This window comes from Pezoporus wallicus, unplaced genomic scaffold (assembly GCF_028554395.1).
Source record: "Pezoporus wallicus isolate ANWC-B61680 ecotype Strahan unplaced genomic scaffold, APGP_CSIRO_Pwel_v1 contig_818, whole genome shotgun sequence".
Taxonomy (NCBI): Eukaryota; Metazoa; Chordata; class Aves; order Psittaciformes; family Psittacidae; genus Pezoporus; species Pezoporus wallicus.
Window position 1 is genome coordinate 5,751,770 of NW_026636248.1, and position 21,752 is coordinate 5,773,521.

Here is a 21,752-nt window from a genome sequence, read left to right on the forward strand (position 1 = left end):
TATCCTCCAAAGTATGTGTTTAATATACTTCTATTTTTCTTCTCTTGACAGGCTGTGGCTTTTGATTTTTCTTTCAAGCTAGTGCTTAATCCACTTTTTGCCTTGTTATTTCTTTGTTTTAGCATGCTTTGCAATGTTTCTGCCTTTAACAATCAATCATTAGGCTTGACAGAGAGATTTGCTCATGGTGACCTCTGTAATGGAAGGGAGAAAAAACTAAGGGACTCTTCCTTTATGTGATATCCTATAGAGACTGGATTTCATTGCTGTATCTCATGTGATATATGGAGAAATAGTATATAGATAAGCATGTTTCCTGCTAGGCATATGCATACACAGTGCTAGCTGTGCTTTCTCTGTGCCTGGAAGGCATGAGAGTTGGCACTGTAGGTCTGAGCACTCAGATTTTATTGGGTGTCCTGGTTTTGGCTGGGTTAGCTGCACGCTCTTTTTCCCAGCCAGAAAAGTATGCCAGAAAGCAGCTGGGCATGAAGGAGTTTAATATTGATGCTTCCATTTGCAGCTCCTCCTGATGCCGATAGGCCTGTCAGAACATCTACGAGATCCTGATCAGCCTGGGGTTCCCACACTAGACCTGCAGGTTGAGACTTAGTTTTTAATGACCCTGTCAAAAGGTGATGCAAAAGCAGAAAGGGTGAAGAAAAGAGGAAGGAAAGAGATCTTTGTATGGCAGAGGACTCAGATGAATGAAGAACTGTGCATTTTCAAATTTAGAGGTGCCATCAACTAGTTCCAGCTCTTCCTGTACTGGTTGTGTGGAGGTTGTGTTGACTGCTAAGCAACATCCTGCCTTGGAGTTGCATTCAATCTCTGAGAACACAGATAAACTGATGATACCACCCTTCTTGGAAATGGGGGTGGGGGGAAGGTGTAATGCTAGAGCTTATCATAAGCAGAAAATACCTCAGGTGTCCCAAGAGATCTATGCTGAGGTTTTTCCACAAATCTCATTTTCCCCAAATCTCCTTTTTTTTCTGGCTCATGAAGATTATTTCCAGATCTTGTAAGGAAAAGGATACTTTCAAGATAAATATTTGACTTTTCCTCTCCATATTGATGGTCCCTCATTTGCAAGAGTGCAAAGGAGGGGAGATGACTGCATTTATACTTGAAGTGAGACAAATTCATTTTTTCATGACACAAACACTTGTAGCTGCAATTACACAGCACAAACATTAATGATGTGATGGTGTCACAAATGTGTGGCATTAATCATCCTTTTCTATGGAGGTCCATTCACAAATTCCAGAGGTCCATCTGTCTTTTACCTTTGCTTTTTTCCTTGATGGTTTACCTTCTGTGGTTCAGTGATCCATAGTAAATCAGCTTTTAATAGTAGCTTCCCAGGGCATGGCTGACTGTTCCAATAAGAGATATTTTTCTCTGTTGCCTTGGCATCCACTGAACTAATGACTCTTCATATCAAGTAGCTAGAAATGCATGGATGAAATTATCTTGCTCCACAGCAGAATGAAAGGTGGTAGTCCATCCTAGATTTAAGAAGCTTAAATACCTGCAAATGTGACTTTAGTATTCCTGATTAGGGAAGAGGGTTGTCCTTCGATTTGCAGGGCATATATCTAACACATTGAAATCCAAACGTTTACATTTAAATATTGATAGTGAAAGGCTGGTGGTCTGGCCTTGTCAACTCTGTTGGCATTGGATTGTTGCTTGAGTGCCTCTCTTCTAGAAAGAGAGGTAAAGCAGTCTCGTTTTTCTAACCAGGGTTGGTGTAAACTGAAGGGGACTTCTGAGTGGTATCTTTGCTCTTTTTTTTTTTCTTTGACTTCTTATCTTACTGGCTTTTTTTTCCCAAAGAAAAGAACTGTGTGAAGTATCATTTGGTAGCAATTCAGCCAAGAAATGAACCAGTATGAGCCAAGACCTGTTTTTGCACAGCAATAGATCACTTGGACAAGCTATTTCTCAAAATGCGAACTGTTTTTTGTATGGGAAAGGGCCATTTCAGCCTATTGTTTTGTTGCCGGGGGGGGGGGGGTAATTATTTTTAAAGATTTTTTTTTTTTTTAATTAATTCTGTAGATCACTATAGTCTAAGCATTGAATTTGAATTGTGTTGATTGCAGTCTTTGCTGCAAGCAAGGGCTCAGACCTGGGAAGAGTTAAAGAGAAATAGTGCTGAAAGCAGATTAGGTTACTAATACTTTAATTAGAAGAATTTAGAATATGTTAAGTTATAGAATTGTAGTGCTGGGAGTATACAACAGCAAGTATCTGATTGAGGTAACTGCTTCATTTAGTAGAGCGTTTAGTCTCATCAGGTATGAATAGCTTGGATTCTCTTACCAAGCACAACTACATGAAAAGAGAAAGCCCTATGGAAAATAAAACTGCTTGAATAAAATGAGGTCCAGCATTGAATTTAATGGTTTGCTGTGTCTATGGTTTCATGTATTTAAATTCACTCTGGAACCCTGAATACTTAAAAAAGTAAACAAATTGATATTTACAAATATACCCAGTCTCGTGGAATCTCAGTTGTAGATGTAGAAGCATATAAGCTCCTGATTAATGAAAAATCTCCGTTTGATCACTTAAGCGTGACTACTGTCTCTTTGAAACATTGTATTTAGTTATCTTAATCTTGTTATGTGGTTTTCTCTCCAAATCTCTAAAATGAGGAATTACTACGTTAGTGTTTCTGATTCAGGTTGTAGTTGTTGCGTCTGCGTTTCAGAAGGGAAAATGGGTGGTATTGGAAGTTATAGTTAAGTTGCGTACAGATTTGAGGGTTTTGTTTTTGGACTAATAAGTAATGAATATATATATAAACTTTAAAATCTTTTTTCCTTTGGTTTTTCTGGCCCTTTAAAATTTTTATGTTAAAAAAAAACCCAACATCTTGCAGAGTTTTGATCAGAGTTATGGTTGTGTGGTACTGAAATCCTTTATTTGATAAAAGTGGTGTCTGTCTGTGCCTGTCCAGCTACTGGAATTCTGTAAGTAACAAAATAAATGTATATATAGTCATTTAGAAGCACCAACTAGATCCTGAAACAAAGAGTTTCTTTTATAGAGCAGTGTGTATTTACATAGGTAATGGAATATCTGAAACTTCCAGGCTGTTAGGTACATCTGTTTCTAAATTGGTGAGTGGAGGTGGTATTTTTATTAAGGTTGATAATTAGCTAATATTTAAGTAACTAACCAGCCTGGACAGCACTAATAGAACTTTGCCAGAGCTAAGTCTCATGCAGGCTCAGATCCCACACTTACCTGAGTCAGTGCACACTTGCATTGCTTTCAGTAGACATCATATGAACGCCCTGGTGCACGTGGCAGACACGTACATTTCCAGTGTACCTGTTATTGAGTATATTTTTGTCCCTAAGCTAACTTCAGAGGATGACGGAGCAGAAAAAAACGTTTGAAAAGGGAATATATCCATGAAACATAATCCTTCAGCTGTTGTGCTTTTGTCACATGTTTTAGAGGAGGAATAATGTTCTGCACTCAGCATTTTTTTTTCCTTTAAAAGAAATTTTCCGTTTCTGTGCAGAATAAAATGAGCCCAGAATTGGTAGTAAACATAGAAAAAGCAACTTTGAGTGGGTGTTTGTTATACGATGGCGTTCCTTAGCTGTCTTTGGCTTGTGTTTACCTGAACAGACCTTAACAGTGTCATGCAATCAGCTGGTAAAGGGTAGTATGTTCACAGAGGCATTGTGTTGCCTGAGTATTCTCTTACTGGTGCAGGTAACAAAAGACTGCTGGATTTCGGGCAAACTGGCTTGATTCAATAATCTTTTGAAGCCATCTGATACCTCACTGAGCACCATAGATGCTGAGATGTAATGACTATCTGAAAGTCTGCATTAGCCATGTAGTGACTTTTGACCAAAACTCCCGGGGAAAAGTTTGTCGAAAGCAGAGATTGGTTGTGGGTCCTGGGCAATGGCTGTGGTTGTGGTACTCCCATTTTATAATAAATGAAATAAATACTGATCCTGATAAATCTCACCTGCCTAACTTTATTTTTCTCACTCCCTCTCAGTGTTGGACTTTGCTTTGCCAGCCTGCTGTTGCCATGGGTATATCGGTCTTCATACTCGCTGGTCTCCTTGTGCATTGTGTGTTCTTGGTCTCCATTTTTGACATCTACTTCAGCTCTCCCCTGGTTCATGGTATGACTCCTCAGCAGACTCCACTGCCACCTCCAGCAAAACGTCTTGTGCTCTTTGTGGCTGATGGTCTGCGGGCAGATTCACTGTACGAATTGAACAGCAACAGTACACCCCGAGCACCTTACATGCGGTAAGTCCATCTGAAAATGCTACTCATCCAGAAGATATTGCTTCTGGAAGCAGGTCTGTGATATTGAGAAGGTAACAAGAGGAATGGTGGCAGCTTCGCTGATGGCTTGGGTACTGCCTTCCTTCTGCCTTTGAAGTAACAAGCTTCGTGGAGTTACACCTTGCAGAAGTGCATGTGTTTGCGCTGGTGTCCCTTGTTGTCCCGAAAGCTGCTAAACCATGAACAGAGTAGATTGAGTCAATATTGACCTCTGAAAACTGCGGCTAGCCAGTAACTGAGGAGGGTGTGAACTTTCTTCATTCACATCAGCATGGTATCACTTGTGAAGCCTAACAGAGTCATTAATTTAAACTGCTTCTTGGATGTTCATTTTAGGAGTAGTAGTTCATTAACGTGCTTGTCTTCTAAGCTATGGTTGAAGCTTTTTAAGGAGTGATTAAAAAAGATGGCTTGCATGGATCTAACAGCAGGCTGCCACTTCCTATTTGTTCCCCCCTTCCTGCATGTGTGACCCTGCTGCCTCTCTTGTGCTCTCCAGTGTGTGTCTGATTGCTTAACGGAATGATTTGGTTTAAGATTGTAGAAAACCTAATCCTGCCAAAAAGAGTATTGCAAGTCATATCCTTGAGTGCTTAAAACTGATTTTCAACAACCTTCCCTGTTTCCTTGTATCGAGATAATTATCTGATTTTAAGACAATTTCTTAGACTGAGGGGGGAAAAAGTAGACAGTACTGATAAAACTAGTGTTATAGCACTGGCCTGGCTTGAATATCAGAGCAAACCCAAATAATCAATCATCTGAAGCTGTTTCAGTGTTTGCAGTCTTGCTACAGGAATCTGAGGAGCACTTGTTACAGCACTTGTCAGTTTATATGGGATTACTTGTATCAGCTTCTCCTGTTGTTACTGCTTTTGTAAAGTGTTGTCTGCCACTGGTAGATGTCTGCCACATCAGTGTGAGTTTTCCTTCTTTTTTAGCAGTGTATTACATGCTTCCTCCAGAGCAGTTTCTTCTATTAGCAGTAAAACTGTTGGTCTTTTTCAGCATCAGCAAGGTGTGAATACTCTAATGGCCCCATCACTAGAAGCAGTGGAGGGTAGTGGCTAGGAAAGAGCTATAATAGATATTTTTGCCATTAAGTGGTTTGAGTTTTTCAGATTGAACTATTCAGCATTATCATACCTTTCTAGAAATAAAAAGTTAACCCATGTATTAGCCTGTCCGATAGGCTTGAGACATATTCCTGGCTGCTATATGCCAAGTACCTGGTCTTTTCTCTCACAAATATTCTTGAAAAAGTCTATTTTTAGCAGTGTTGTGATAGCTGTGAAGGACCATAGGTGGTCTGAATTGCTGTAGTGATGATTTTGGGAAAGGTGCTTTTTTTCCTTGCCTGCCTTGTTTCAGACTTAGTACTATATCATATTCATCATTGTTACTGTGGGTAGATGATGTTAATACTGTCAAGGAATATTTTTTTTTTTTAATGATTTTTCTAGGTGAAAGGATTTGAAATAATTCAAAATACTTAAATTAATTTTGAACAGGTAAATGAAAATACCTGGCTATATTTTATTTTCTACCTGGTATGTGTTATTGTTGACTTCAGATCCTGTGATAAAGCCTCCCAAAAGAAAACAGAAGTGTTTACTTTCCAACTCAACAGAAATCAAAATCTAATTTAAATAATTTCCTACCTGTTGTGACAATGAAGTGTGAGGAGGGTTGTGTTTTATTTGTGTCTTAAATCTCCCACTTATGCTAGTGTGATACATGTTCATCTCGTCTTCAGTGAGAATAAATTAGAAACCATTTTAATACTTAAATCCTTTTTTCAAATTAGTGCTTTTTTTCAGCACAACTTGTCTTAAAATCTAGGTGATGTATGAGTTAGGAATAACGTGTCAGAGTGCTATATCACCATTCGCATTTTTCAGTGTAATATTTAGGCTATTCGAAATAGATCCTGTGAGCTTTCAAGAAGGCCTGAGAATATGAGATCTTAAGATGAGTTAAAACAAAAAAACAGCCACCAAACTCTGAATCCTGCAATCTTAGAGTGGAGCCTGAAATTTTAGGCTATGATGTAATTTGCGCTTCATTGCTGAGAGATCTATTTAGAGCTGAGTGTACAGATCTTACAATTAACAGTTGTATAATATCTCTGTTAAAAGTGAAGTTACAAATCCTGAACTTAGAATCTGCTTTGGCTAAAACACATCTGATAAAAATATAGCAAACTTTGTAGTGTATATAATGAGAAACAAAAATACCATATCCCAGTAATTTGACTCTTAAAAACGGCTTAGAATTTGTTCTGAAGATTCTGCTGCTTTTTTGCTAAACATTTATATAAGGTATGTCCTAGTGTGTTTTGTTTTCTTTCTTTCTCCCCTTGCTCTGACAGTGGGCAGTGATTCTTTCTCTTCTTCCAGAAGGTGGAGACATGAAAACAGCATATTGTTATGCTCACTGCTTGCTCTATAACAGGCTTCAGCTGTTAGTATCTTCAGCAGACAAGAGTAGTTTGAGGCTTTCCTGTACTTGGGCTTTGTCTTCTGTTTTCTTTGCTTTTTATCTGTATATATATATATATATATATATATATATATTATGTGCATAATCGCTAGACAAGTCATGTATTTCTGGATATGTGGGGAGACGATATTCTCCATTTCAGTGTAATTGCAAAAGATACAAGGTTTACTTAAATTTTCTCTGTGTTCCTCAAGTGATTTGCATGTTAGATTTACATGGGTTTTAAATTCTTTTGATGCTGGCTTCCAGTATTCAGCACAGATAAAGACAGACATGGTCACAAGAGGTAATTATAATGGAGCATATTTAATGAGGAGACTGAACTAGGCACTTTCAAGCTAAATGGAAAGAACAAAGAAAAGAAGCACCAGGCAGAAACAATCTCTTAGGGAGGGGGGAAAGCAAGCTATAGCAGAAAGCAGCAGAAAAAAAATGTTAATTCTAAGTGTATTAGGACACTGGCTAAACTTATCTGTTTGCAGTGCTGATAGGTGACACTGGAAATGTTCTCTGTGGGGTGTTATAATATAGAACTACTTGCAGGTTAATGTTCTGCTTGTTTTGCTGCACAGCTGGCAGTAGTGAAAATCTGTTTTAGCCTTTTTTGTTTGTTTGTTTTGGTTTGTTTGTTGTTTTTCTTTTTTTTTTTTTTTGCATTTCCTGCATCACATCTGTCTATCTGCCACTCTTTTTGTCTGCAATTTATTGTAATTTCAAGAAGGTGTAAGCATTAACTGCCTCCTATCCTGTTTTCAGAAGTATTCTAGAGAACAATGGCAGCTGGGGAATCTCTCACACAAGGGTCCCAACAGAATCCAGGCCAGGGCATGTTGCACTTATAGCTGGATTTTATGAAGATGTCAGTGCAGTTGCTAAAGGTATGTTGGTCCTGAAGTTTTGAAAACTGTCCTCAAAAAAAAGGTATTTCAGTGATGTGCTGGGCTTCTAGATAATTAAGTACCTGCATAGTGTTTTGTATACCAAGGTTGTATGGAAAAGAATTTTTTGGATGGATTTCTCACTTTTAATATTGATAGTTATGAAAATAGCTTACCTAAGTTAACATTTTGTAACATGGTAAAATTCAGCACCCTGAGTCTAAAAGCAAAAGTGTCTTACGGAGTGACCTCTTCATGTAACAGAGTTTTTAATTATCATATGTTATGCAATGGAAGATGGCTAAGAAGATGTTGCAAACAAGAAGTGAACTGCAGTGTCTTAGCTGAATCATTGCTAGGCTGAGTTGGAGAACGAGTAGCAAAACAGGGTGAAAACCCCAGCTATGTGTTTTGTCCAGAGCTAGTTGTTACTGCATGCTTGGTGGTAAATAATGTGGAACAAACCTTCGCATTACTGATTTGGTCTTTTGTGTGGTCCTCTGCCTTCCCCCAGGCTTCCAGGCCTGAACGCTTGCAATGTTATGTATTGGCTTTGGCCAGGGGAGGTAAGAGGAATTACTTGGTCTTGTCCATGCTTCTAATCAAAAGATTCTTCCTCCTGACATCTGCTACAAATGCAGGTTTGGCAGGAATTGCCATCAAGAGCATCTCTATTTGTTAGCTGCCTTGTCATGGAAACTGAAGATCTTGAAGGTTTTACTGTTTTTATTTTATATCGTGACTGCTGGAAATACGACAGAGGAGTGTGTAAATTATTGCCTTAAATGCCAAAAACTGAGTTCAGACAACAGGGGATTCAGAATCATGGAGAATTTTAGCTGTCTAGAAGGTAAACCAGCTGTGTGTTTTGTCTGTTTGAATCCTTGGCATAATGAGATTGGCTTAGGTTTTCAGCTCACTTCTTCGTAAATGGAGGACTAATTGCAAATAGAGGTTGAAATGGAAGTAAAACCAGGACTTGAAAAGTGAATGCGTTGTAGAGTAATACAAGGAAAACTTAAAAGAAAGCCCAAACAAACAAAAAACCCAAGCATTTTGCTTAGACTGTCAGTCTTAGCAGTCAATGAGGTCTTCTGGCAATGCCATTTAAATAAAGGTTTGGTTTGGTTTTGTTTTTTGTTTTTTATCAGGATGGAAGGAGAATCCAGTGGAATTCGACTCTGTTTTCAATGAAAGTAAATATACCTGGAGCTGGGGAAGCCCAGATATTTTGCCAATGTTTGCAAAAGGTAAGGTTTAAATTTTGTGAATCTCTAAAGCATGGTTATCAGGTAGTAAAATAGAGACACAGCTTTTGAGTTAAAAAAGGTGAATGAAGTATTTCTGCTATGTACATTTGTGTATACCTGATTTCTAATTTGTGAATTCAAGACTGGGTAGAGAAAAAGAAGCAAGCTTTTAAAGAGGATATACCTGTTTATTATTCGTCCATTTAAATAGGCCTAAGTGAATTCTATCAGCTTATTAAAGAAGGTACACCCTTAGGTAAAAGGACCTAATGTTTTTTCTTTGGTTGAGGTTTAAAGCTCTTGTTTGCAAGCCTGCAACTGGAATTTTTCTTCCTCTGCATGCTGCTCTCAGAGAGTTGGATGATAGAACTGCAGCTGTGATTTTGAGTGTCTGAGCTGGAAAAGTAGCTTATTGTGGGTTCTAGTCCAGAACAGTTATGTGTAAAGGGAAGCACTACATACAAGTACGAATTCTGGTACTATTTCTGAAGCTGAAGTCTTTTCCCCTTTGTGTGCACTGCTGTGAAGTGAGTTAAGGTCTTGTGAACCTAGTGCAATTGGTCTTTGAGTGTGCAGAGATTGCTGAGCAGCACTTCAAACATTTAAGGAGTCTCCGAGTTTAATTTCTTTTGTTCTTGGAAGAATGTGGCCTTATACACCCTTTCTCAAAATCTCAGAATAAAACAGACTGAAGTAAAAAGGGAGCAAGCTAGGGGCATATGCTGCTGTTCTAAGCACTGCCATTGCCAAATCAGAAAATGTGATAGGCAGGATAGAAGTGGAATCTAATATTGGTTTAGAAAAACTGTGCATTGTATTTCTCATTCTGATTCTTGAACTTTCTCTGAACTCCAGGCTCTTCCTTCTCTCATCCTGATATTCCCTGCACACATATCTCTTTTCTGTTCTTTGCTTAATTTTCGTAAGTTTATGGTAAGATGTAAAAATATCCCCTGATAATTTCCCATGACCTCAGATTGCATCTTGTATTTGGAAATATTGTGATGGCGACTGGGGCAAGCGGAAAGGTAGTACGCTGCCCTTGCACATTATTTGAGATATGTTCTTGGGAAAATATTTGGGAAATTCAGTAATTCAGTCCTGTCCTTCTACTAGTTTTGAGTAAAAAGATTAGCAGAGGACTTGGAAGCACCTTTGATGTTATCTGGAGGGATATGCAAGGGTAATACCATACTGTTTGGCTTGTTCTGAATGGCACCAACAATGGAGCTTTCTTTTGAAGGGGGAGGGAAATCCTCCAAAATTTAGAAAGTAGATGCGATATAGGACAATGAATCATAGTTTCTTGTGACAGAAAGGTAGATTAACTTCTGTTAGTTAAAAAAAAAAAAAAAAAGGTATTTTCCCTTCTTCCCAAGAGAAGTTTTATAATGCAGAAAGGATTTTATAATACAGTTTCCAAAGAGAAGTTTTATAATACAGAATTGAATGGAGTTAAGTGTTTCTTCTTTAATTTTACTGTTACAAAAAAGTCAAAAAGGAGATAGGGGAGCATAGCTTAATTTCTCTCTCTCTTCCTATATTTCAAATTAGTGAAGTCACAGGACTCCTCTTGTCTGTATTTTATCATACCAAAATATTCAGAGTTTTAATAACTCACCACCTTCATTGGATGATGCATAAAGAGTATTTAACACCTCTTGGGTTTTGGGAAGGAGAGGAAAATCCTTTTTGTTCTGTCATTGTCTATATTCTTCAGGTCTTTTTCCTGTTACAAAATAAATATTGTAAATGAAATGGTTGAGGATTCTATAGAGAACATAAAGATTTCTTTAAATATAAATTAGATATGCATGAAATTTAAATTTGTCTAAGTCTCAATGACTGCATGATTAGTGTTTTAGTCTGAAAAAATGTCTAAAGTACCTTTAGAACTGGTATGTAATTTACTTACATGTTAAGCAGGATTAAAAGGTGTTTGTTTCTAACAAAGTTAAGCTAAATTCAGTGGGCTGATTTTCACCTAATTTTCAATGGTACTTTTTAGATTATTACTTTGAAATGATCTGAAAATAATGTACTTAGAAAATGCCTGTTTCATTTCTACAATGCTCCTTAAAATTCTGAGTTTTACTCTAGGCTTGTCAGAATTTTGGGTTTGACATGAATAGTCTGGTCCTGTACTGTTTTGTCATGGGCCTAGGAGTGCAATTCAGAGTTATTAAATGACACGCTGAAAAAGGAGCTGAGTCTGCTGCTTCTGTTAAGGAAAGATATTGCAGATAGGAAGAAGATATCTTTTGTACCCAGATTGCCATTTGTTCCACAGGCTTCCTTCTTGGAAACTAGGCAGCAAGGCTAGGGTGATTGTTCAGCTTGAATATGTTCAGTGTTCAGCTTGAAGAAGGGTATTATCAAGAGCAATGCAGATAAACATAACAAACATTTGTCAGGGTTGTTCTGGACACACAGACCTCTTGGTCTCCTCTTCTAGTTCCTTGTTCCTATAGCACAGCAAGAAAAACGCAGAATTTCTCACATTCCTCCCTGGTTGTGGTTGATGACAACTTTCTGGTGCCCATGCTCTGTTGGCTCAGTGCCTGACTGTCCTTGTACCTTCAGTCTTTTTTCCCCCTTGTTTGTGCCTGCAAAATTTGGTAACAAAAGTCCCCTGTTTTGTTTGTTTGTTTTCTCATGTAGAAATTAGAAATGTGTAAGTAGTAGATGTGCTGCTTTGCCTGGCCTGCAGACTGCATGCTTTCGTTTGGCTTCTTTAGTGTGGCACCTCTTAAAGACAGGTGGTCTTGTGTTTGCTGTGACAGCGTGGAAAAATAGTACAGCACTTTATCATGTACCATCAGTCATCCTGACAGTGATGGCCAAGGCTTATTTCTTTTTTTGAACTCATTTATTCATCAATTGGAAATCCTGAATTCACTTTTTAATGCCTGGGAGTATTTTCTTCCTTTTTGTTTCAGACTGTGAGCACTGCAGTGACTGTTCTGGGATATAAGCAGTAGTATCATCTCCTGGGAGGCAGGGGGGAAGTGCACCAGAAAATCTGTGCCACTTTTCATCTTCTTGGCCTGAAATACCTGCATCCCTTGTGCAGGTTTGGACATAATCTTTGTCAAACAGCTCTCTTATACTGGGATATTAATTCATTCACAAGTCTGGAAGCTCACAAAACTGCATTATGTATTTGTGACATCCAGGAAATTGATTATATTCTCTCTGGCCATCAACTGATTGGAGAACATTTTCCTCTCTGGGAGTTTATGTAGTCATGGTAGAAATAGCATCCCCCAGCTGTAACAGCTCAGCCGTTGACAGAATTATTTCATGAAACCCCACCTGAATTCTGATCTTTCCAGGACTTCAGAAATTTACTTTCTTCTAGGTCTTCATCTCTCCTCAACTCCCACCTCCCTCTTTGCTTTGCTCTCATGACTGTGAGTCCAGAATGAAATTGTCTTGTCCGGATGCTGTGTTTTCACATCAGTGGCCCTCATGTACGTTATGCCTGAACACAGTCCAGTAGTTCTTTCTTTTATGTTTTGGATTGATGATTTAAAGATGCAGGCTTTGAATGCTGTCTGAGGCTGCCTGCTTGGCTTTTGGTACTCTGGTGCCTCCTAGAATTGATGTGTAGTAACTGAGTTACAGTGTGCCTGTTACCTTCCTTACATGTAATGTTTTCCTGTGTAAAAGATCTCACTGAAAGAACACTGTCTTGTATGATTCAGTTTAAAAACCAAAGCTAAGTACATTTCCTTAACACCCCTTTTCACACCCCCAAAATACTTGTGTTCAGAAAAGGCTCTTAATCATAGCATCATAGAATGGTTTGGGTTGGAAAGGACATCTACTTCCAACCCCCTGCCATGGGCAGGGACACCTCACACTAAACCATGTCACGCAAGGCTCTGTCCAGCCTGGCCTTGATCACTGCCAGGGATGTAACATTTACCACTTCCTTGGGCAGCCTGTTCCAGTGCCTCACCACCCTCACAGCAAAGAACTTCCTTATATCCAACCTGAACTTCCCCTAATTAAGTTTGAGCCCATTACTCCTTGTCCTATCACTACAGTCCCTAATGAAGAGTCCCTTCCCAGCATCCTTATAGGCCCCCTTCAGATACTGGAAGGCTGCTAGGAGGTCTCCACGCAGCCTTCTCTTCTCCAGGCTGAACAGCCCCAACTTTCTCAGTCTTGTTAGAACTTTCTCAGTGATACTTCTTGTTTCAAAACTAAATAATGTTTAATTTGCTTTATCTGGGATTTGTTCTACTCCTATATGCTTTTCCATGCTTTATTTTGTCTTCTGGGCATACTGGATAACATTGTTTCTCATTCCTCTGAGGTGCTGATAAGCTAATGAATTCAAATAGTATCCAGGCCTCAAAACCCCATAAATTATGGTAAAGTTTTTAAAATAAGAGGAAAACTTCTTTGACTTTGCTCAGGATTCTAATTTGGGATAGGTTTCTAATCCTATGTATTGATATTCATGTATTTTTTTTACTATGAGAAGAGGAAGAAAACTTTTCTCTGTCCATTGTTCCAGCTATATTGTTTTTGCAGGTGCTACTGGAGATCATGTTTATACATTTTGTTACACAGCAGAAAGTGAAGATTTTGGAGCACAAGATGCAGCCGAGCTAGACATGTGGGTTTTTGATCATGTTAAGGTGAGCAGAGAATCTTTCTGTGCTACCTGTGTATAAAAAGTAGACCTGGATATTAACTTCCTCGTAGAACGTACTAACTTAATTAAACTTGAAAATAAGAACTTTTGAAAGACCTATCACTTGAGGTCATAAGTAAAAATTGCTCAAATCGACTGTCATGACTATTGTCATGGAAGCTTAGAGGAAGTATCTGTCATTCAATGACAGTAAAAACCCTAACACTAATAAAAGTACCCTTCAAAAACATTCTTGGCTTTTCTTGTCTTACATTTAATTTAAACCCCATCTTAGAGTACTACGGACTATTTAGGATCTTGAATGTGATTAGTCAAGGATTTTATAACAATTATTATGGCATTGCAGAAGTGGTAAGTTCATTATGAGAAAGTAATGGACAATATTATTGACTTAATTATTGTCAGGCTTCTTCCCACTGTAATTATACAGTGTGGCTTGTTCTGATGCACGTGGCTGGCACCTGATTATCTACTGTGGTTCATGCTATGCTGTGGCTGCCAGAGGACTCAGGGTTAGTTTGGGGGGCGAGGCAGCATAGGCCCTGAAGCAGTGTAACTTGTTGACGTGGTGAACTGCTCAGCTGACTTGGGTCAGTGCTGTTTCGTGACTGTTGTTTTCTGTGATGCCGTTACTGTAAGCATTAATAGCCCGAGGCACATAGAATCATCAAATGGTTAGGATTGGAAAGGACCTAAGGATCATCTAGCTCCAGCTCCCCTGCCATGTGCAAGGGTGCCTCACACTAGACCATGTTGCCCAAGTCTCTGTCCAACCTGGCCTTGAGCACTGCCAGGGATGGAGCATTCACTGCTTTCCTGGGCAACCCATTTCAGTGCCTCACCACCCTCACAGTAAAGAACTTGTTCTTCCCCTGTTTAAGTTTAACTCCTTTACTCCTTGTCCCATCACTACAGTCCCTGATTTCATTAATTCCTATATTCATGTTGTTCCATGTCCATGAATTCATTAGTTCATATATTCAGGTTATTCCATGCTACCTCACTTGTCCTGGATTATGAAATGCTGATCATAGAATCACAGAATGATTTGGGTTGGAAGGGAACTTAAGATCATCTAATTCCAGGACCCCTGCCACAGGCAGGGACACCTTCCACTAGACCAGGTTGCTCCAAGCCCTATCCAACCTGTCCTTGAACGCTTCCAGGGGTGGGGCAGCCACAACTTCCTTAAGCAACCTGTTCCAGTGCCTCACCACACTCATAGTAAAGAATTTAGTCCTAATACCTGATCTAAATCTACCCTCTTTCAATTTAAAGCCATTCCCTCTTGTCTTGTCAATACATGCTCTTGTAAAAAGTCCACCTTCAGATTTCTTGTACGCCCCTTTCGGTACTGGAAAGGATAGTGGGTATTGGTGTATAAATACCTGTATCAGTGGAACAATTAGGAGAGTTACTTTCTGGATCTCATAACAATGTTAATGGAGTTTAAGAATAAAATTTCTCCCACAAAATCTCTGAGCTGTATGCATTAACATTAGCTAACCAGCAGAAATCAAAGCAAATTAAACCAAGTAAATCAGTAAACCAAATCAGCATCTATATTCGGAAGCCAAGGCTGGGTCTTTAAACAGTGATGCAGGGTAGAAAAGTTCATTATAGTTTACTGATTTCAAAGGAAGTGATTTTCTGAGTTCACAGTGAAAAGATATTTCTTGTTGTGTGATTTAAGGTGTATGAATACAAATCAAATTAGGCTGTCGCACTTGAATAGCTGTTGTCTTAAAATTGTACCCTGCTGCACAGGTATGTGAGGGTGGTGCTTTATTTTGCTTCAAAACACCTTTTTAAACTATAATGATATGTTTAATATTTTTGTCATTAGTGATGACTTTTTCCTTGGAACTAGCACCATTAATTTAAATACTAACTTTAAAGCCTTGTTTTGCCCATCTAACTTTCACACTGTGAATGGATAGGACTTGATTGACTGTTGTAAAACACTCATTCCATTAATCATCTCTTCAATTACACATCAGTGATTGCTTCAGAAGTGTGAAACTCAAGGCTGACTAAAACTGAGGTCGCTCAGTTATAACCCGAGCAACTCTCAGGTATGATGGTGGGATTATATGTAAGGAACAGTGACAGTTTGCTGAGATTTAAAATCCACTTTGATGGCTTTTTTTTTTTTTTTCCCCTCTGTTTTGAATTTTGTCTCAAATATTTAACAACATCTTATTTAACTCTATGTTGTGCAAGGTAATCCCTGGGTTTCTGCCTCTTTAGGAACTAAAAGATGCTTATGTGTACTCCCTCTCTACTGTGTAGTCAGCAGATCATGAGCATCATGAGGGCCACCTGTGGCTTCCTCTTCCCCAAGAAAGATGGGGAGAAAATGGGGAATGGATACCTAATGTTTGAGCTACTAGTAGTAGCACCCTGAAATTGCTTGTTCATTTAAATAGTGCCAACTAGTGATAACACCATTGGTCAGGAGGTGTGAAAGTCTGGCTAGTTTTCATTTGTATGGGTCAGAAGCAGATTGCTTCAATCATGAGTGGAGGAAAAAATGTATGATACTTGATAGCTCCTGTCACATCCACTTACGGTATAAGGTGATCCTAGCCCTTTCTTGGGACGGAAAAAATTGAGTAAGACTAGGCTTTTTATCTGCAGCTATGTTAAAACTCAGAAATTTTAATGTGCGGTAATAGCCTGAGAGTGGCTTAGAGATCCAGATAGGTATAGAGTTGATTGATTGCAGGTTTTTTTTCTGTTTGTTTTTTGTTTGGTTGAGAGGGTTTCTTAGAAGCTTTCAAAACAATTAAGGAACTGATTGTAATTTAGTGCAATGTAGCTCAATGATTCTCAGTTAAATAACCTTTATGTCGATCATGTTTGAATCTGTAGTAAAGAAAAATTAGGCAGCAAAGTACTGGGAGTCTAGGTTAACTAACAGGGAGAAAAGTGGTCTTTTTAATGCATTTCTGATTTTTATAAATATTTTGTGGAAAACAGTTTTGTAAGATTGAATTCTCTTTTTCGGGTAAAATGAATAAAATTGCAGGAACTCAATTCCTGCAAGTCATGGAGATGAGCCCAATAATGGTCTAACCACAATTTATTATGACCACAGGTGGGATATGCTTGAGATATTCAGTTGATGTCTTTTAAATGGGCATGTAGGTGCAGATGGCACATACTTATTTTTCCTTTTTATTTTTTTTCTCTTCTCATTTTTGAGCATACTACTTCATTCTTCCTTTGGCTTCTTTCTGCCAGACCAAGCCTTCTGACTCTCTTGTCTGTTCAGGGTAGGGGATAGAGTCCAGAACTGAATTATGTTAAACTTTGAAGATCTGCAGGCAGTCCATGGCCTTCTGTTGATTTCTGTCAGTGTATTTCAGTACAAATAGCTCTGCTGTAACTAGCAGTACAATGGTTGAATGTTTTATTTATGTGTAAGAGTTTTGTGCATGAGCATGCTCAACTGACATAAACCTGGCATATATATGTTGATCCTGCCTTCGTACATTTATTTTACACTTAAACACTGGCATAACTAAACTCTCACATCAGCACAGATCAGTGTGCACAGCTTTAATCAACCAATTTAAGTTGGTTCCAGTTTTATGTATGAAGAAGCTTTGTGGAAAGAGAAGGATTGATCTCTTTCTCCCTGTACATCCATCTGTACGTCCATGCGGTCAGCAAGAGTTTATCAGCTGTGTTAAAAGATTATAGTTCCATGGAGGGCTCTGTGGAGAAACAAATGGTCCCCAGCACCTTACGTTAAACATCTATGGAGTCCATATGTTTTTCAGACATCAGTGAATCATGTATTTGCTAGGCCTTCTAGGTAGGTTTTTTTTTCTTCTTTGCTTTCTCCATCTAGGGAGGGGAGATAATACTAAAAGATTTCATATATTTGTTACCAAACTCCTCTTGTAGTATTTTAACTAGTATTGCATTGTAATTAACTTTACATTTTGCTGTGAATATTTTAATGGAAAACTTATCACTGATCTACTAAATTGTGTATCAGTTGTCGCCAGGGAGTTGTTTGATTTTAGTTGCCAGAAAATTGTAGAAAGGTTTCCAGAATCGTAGAAAAAGAAAGTTGGAAGAAAGCTGTAGTGGTCATTGAGTCCAACTTCCTGCATGAAGGAGGTGCAGTTAGAGGAGGCTAATTGGGCCTGGAATTTCCCACATTTCAAATTGCGTTTCCCCTTGTCCCATCACTAAGGCCCTCTGAGCCATCTATCTCAATCTTCTCTTTACCCAGTAGGCGGTTCTACAACAGAAATGAAATAGCTCCTTAGCTGCCTTTTCTTAAGACTCAGGAAACTGAGTTCTCTCAGCCTCTTGTTCTTTACTTCCATCCCTGAAACCTCATGGTGGCATTTTGGATTAAATATATGAAGGAATTAGTATTACTGAATGAAACAAATAAAAGGGAAACAAAACAATTGAGACAGAAAGATACAGTTAACATGTAATGGTGACTCGGAAACTGGTGCTGAGTGGTGATAGGTCTCGTGTTTTGAGAATACTGAGTACCAAAAAGAAGAGGCTTTTAGCAGGCTACGAGGTGATATGAGGATAGTGCTTGACAACAGTTCAGCAACCTCCAGAGAAAGGTGGTTTTTTGCCCCTCCTGTTTGGTTTACTGCTTACCAATTCAACACCCTTAGCAGTCTAAGGTAACTCCTTGTGGTGAACTTCCTATTTCTTTTTTTCAATAAACTATTAAAAAAAAAATATTCTGTGGGGTAAAGTTTGGTATTTGCTCTGGGAAAAGATGCCTCATCTTAGGTTACACTCATCTTCCTTTTGTTATCTCATTCTTAATTAGCCAGAGATTGGGCAAGGTCTGCTGCTGCTGCTCTGGCTCACAAGATGGCTGGGGCAGTGGAGTGATTTTGGTATGTCCTAGAGACTTTTCTGGTGGGAGAGGAGAAGATCAGGCCTTGTCTTCCTTGCAACAGTTTCTTTTGCTTAGTCATTCTCTGATAGAATGATATCATCTATCTATGATAGAAAAATACCTGCCTTCCAATATTGATCTGCATTTTAGGATTTAATTTGGGGAGTTTCCTGTTTGACTGTTTTGATATATTGCTTCCTTTAATTAAAAATAAAAAACCAGAATTATACTGTATCCTGCAAATTACTGGTGTGCTCTGGAAGGCTTCTTTGGTCTGCCATCAAATATATGCAGGTGGGAAATGGAAATTTTCATGAGAATAATTATATTGCTATTGAATGTGATCAGATTCTGTTCTGCATCTTTATTTAAAATTTCTTTGGACTTTGGTCATGATTTTATTTGGACAAGAGCTGAAGTTGAGAGCATGCAAATATTAGTCCATGCATTCTGTATATATTCAGGGATAAAACAGAAAAGGTGTAATAACGCATTGCCATGGTTTCCTGACGCAGCCTTCTAAATACTCCTGCTGCCAGTTTGATCTTCCTCTGTGTACAGTGACTTTCATTTACACAAGGTGTGAGCTTTAGTTTTTAAGAATTCCATCAGAATCACAGGTGTGTGTGGTGGACTGCTCTGTCCTTTGGTGGCAGAAATGGTTCACTGCCTCTACCAGCATTTTCCATAGACTCTTGTATGAAATTCAAAGACACTTTCCTTTATGCTAGTATACTGAAAGGTTCTCTGGTGTTCTTTGAGCTAAAAATCCTGCCTAACTTTGTTTCCTTGGGCAATGCTGTTACTAAGGAGATCATTTTGGAATAGCTGTCTGCCTGCATTTTGCATTGTGGCGATATGACTGGTCTAACACAGAATAGCCATGTCAAGACTCATTCAGTCTGAGGGGGAAATCCCCCATGGCATCTGCCTCAGGGATGCTTAAGTAGGACATGTGCATGGCAGATGTATGTTCTGTAGTTCATATATTTGCAAAGCATGTCTTGTTTTATTCAGTTTTAATTTAGTTTCTGCAAACAAGCTATAGCATGGTATCTCAGTCCTGCAGAACCTGCTTCCAAAGCAAGTATTTGAGACCTTTGCTTCCAGATTGAAACTGATAAATCATTGGAAGTTAAAGCCATAAGTGGTACTCAGGAATGTTCATCACTGTGATTATACAGGAGGCAAAGAAGAAATAATATTCAGTTATCTGGGATTTCTCAGGAAACTCAAAAAAAAAACAAACCAAACCAACCAAACAAACAAAAAACCAAACAAAAACAAACAAACAAAAAAAAAATGAAAAACCAAAAAAAAAACAGACCACAAAAAAAAAAGGTAAAACAAAACACCCCAAAGCCCAAACCAACCCGTCCCCAAGAAAGCAAAAACTTGAGGAGTGTTGTCTTAGATAAGCTGAAACTTTGAATGACTATACTGATGGTAGACATCCTCCAAGAAGTAAACTGGGAAGTAATTAATTCTTCTCTTTTGTCATTCTAACAGCTACTAGTATTTTGATATGAAAACAACTGTGGTTTGGTTTTAATAGGCTGCCTTTTGTCTTTTTCCATTGTACTCAGATTAATATCTTAATGGTTTATTCTCTACAGAGCTTCTTTAATTCTTCTAGAAGTAATCAAACATTGTTCTCTGCACTGAATGAAGAGAAAGTGATTCTGTTCCTGCATTTGCTAGGCATAGACACGAATGGACATGCTCATCGACCAAACTCAAGGTAACTGAGAGACTAAACGTATCTTGCTTACTAGCTTTAAATGCATATGGTTACTTTTTTAACAGTGCTATTAATCAAGCATGAAACAAGGCTTGTAGTCTTGAGGATTTCTACAATAGGTTGTATGTGTCACCGTGATTACTTTATGTTCTGAATTGTCTAGGTTTTGGTTGTATTTTTTTGTTTTGTTTTAAGGTCTTCTCTGTAGAAATGGCAGAATTTTGCTATATACAGTGTTCCTGGTTATACTTCTATACTCGAATATGATTTTTAGCAGTTTGTCTTATAGTCAACACATAATATAATGTAGGAAATTGCTGTTTTAAATATAAAATGGAAGCAGTTCTTGGATTCCCCATGGCTGAAATGATATAGTTGAATTTATAGACTACAGTAACTTCAAGAATAATGGCTGCAAAATCCAGCATTATGTTTTAGCTTTCCTTAGGACACTTGAACAAAGGGAAGAGTTTAGATTAACACTACTCATCACCAATTCATTTTAAACTGTGTTATTTGAGAACTTTCTTTTTATTTCCTCACATGCTTTGAATGTAGGATATTATGTCTTCACCCTTGCATACTTTCAAAATCCTTGCTCTGATTTTCTGCATCATTACGAAGTTTATACTTCCTGAATGAATTTTTTGTTAGGATTTTTAAAGATAGACTTTTAAAACTGACTTTAGCAATAGTAACAAATAGAAAAGTAGTTGGCTGGAAGTTAATCATGGTCATGTTTCTACAAATATATGACTCTCTGGCTTAGACTCTATTAACTAAGCTCTGGGGTCTGTGCTGATCTGTGAATCTTCTCAGAACAGACCCTGAATGGTGAGATCTCTGCTATTTAGTTACTAGCTTAAGGTAATTTTTGAAACTTACAATTTAAGGTGTTTTGAATTTTTCAGAATTCCTTAGTTCTGGTGTTAGAACCATAGAATCATAGAATAGTTAGGGTTGGAAAGGACCTTAAGATCATCTAGTTCCAACCCCCCTGCCATGGGCAGAGACACCTCACACTAAACCGTATCACCCAAGGCCTCGTCCAACCTGGTCTTGAACACTGCCAGGGATGGAGCATCCACAACCTCCCTGGGCAGCCTATTCCAGTGCCTCACCACCCTAACAGGAAAGAATTTCCTTCTTATATCCAGTCTAAATTTTAAGTTACCCCTTGTCCTATCACTACAATCTCTAATGAAGAATCCCTCTCCAGCATCCCTATAGGCCCCCTTCAGATACTGGAAGGCTGCTAGGAGGTCTCCATGCAGTCTTCTCTTCTCCAGGCTGAACAGCCCCAACTTCCTCAGCCTGTCTTCATACGGGAGGTGCTCCAGTCCCCTGATCATCCTCGTGGCCCTCCTCTGGACTTGTTCCACCAGTTCCATGTCCTTTTTATGTTGAGGATACCAGAACTGCACACAATACTCCAGGTGAGGTCTCACAAGAGCAGAGCAGAGGCGCAGGATCACCTCCTTTG

General features: G+C 38.5%; 1 protein-coding gene across 9 annotated transcripts in view; it reads left to right on the forward strand.

Annotated features, from left to right (window-relative positions):
• The window catches only part of PIGN (phosphatidylinositol glycan anchor biosynthesis class N), a 102,098-nt gene that overhangs the window by 8,610 nt on the left and 71,736 nt on the right, over positions 1–21,752 (forward strand). For 4 of the 9 annotated variants that reach the window (XM_057399412.1, XM_057399409.1, XM_057399411.1 and 1 more), the window contains 6 exons: positions 3,545–3,741; positions 4,040–4,299; positions 7,597–7,718; positions 8,870–8,968; positions 13,514–13,620; positions 20,145–20,269. In XM_057399412.1, coding sequence (XP_057255395.1) covers positions 3,694–3,741; positions 4,040–4,299; positions 7,597–7,718; positions 8,870–8,968; positions 13,514–13,620; positions 20,145–20,269 — 761 coding nt within the window. In that variant the 5' untranslated portion in view covers positions 3,545–3,693. Of the gene's footprint in view, positions 1–1,106; positions 1,118–3,536; positions 3,742–4,039; positions 4,300–7,595; positions 7,723–8,869; positions 8,969–13,513; positions 13,621–20,144; positions 20,270–21,752 lie in introns of those variants that run through there. The other 5 variants (XM_057399406.1, XM_057399407.1, XM_057399408.1 and 2 more) reach the window with 4 other exon arrangements.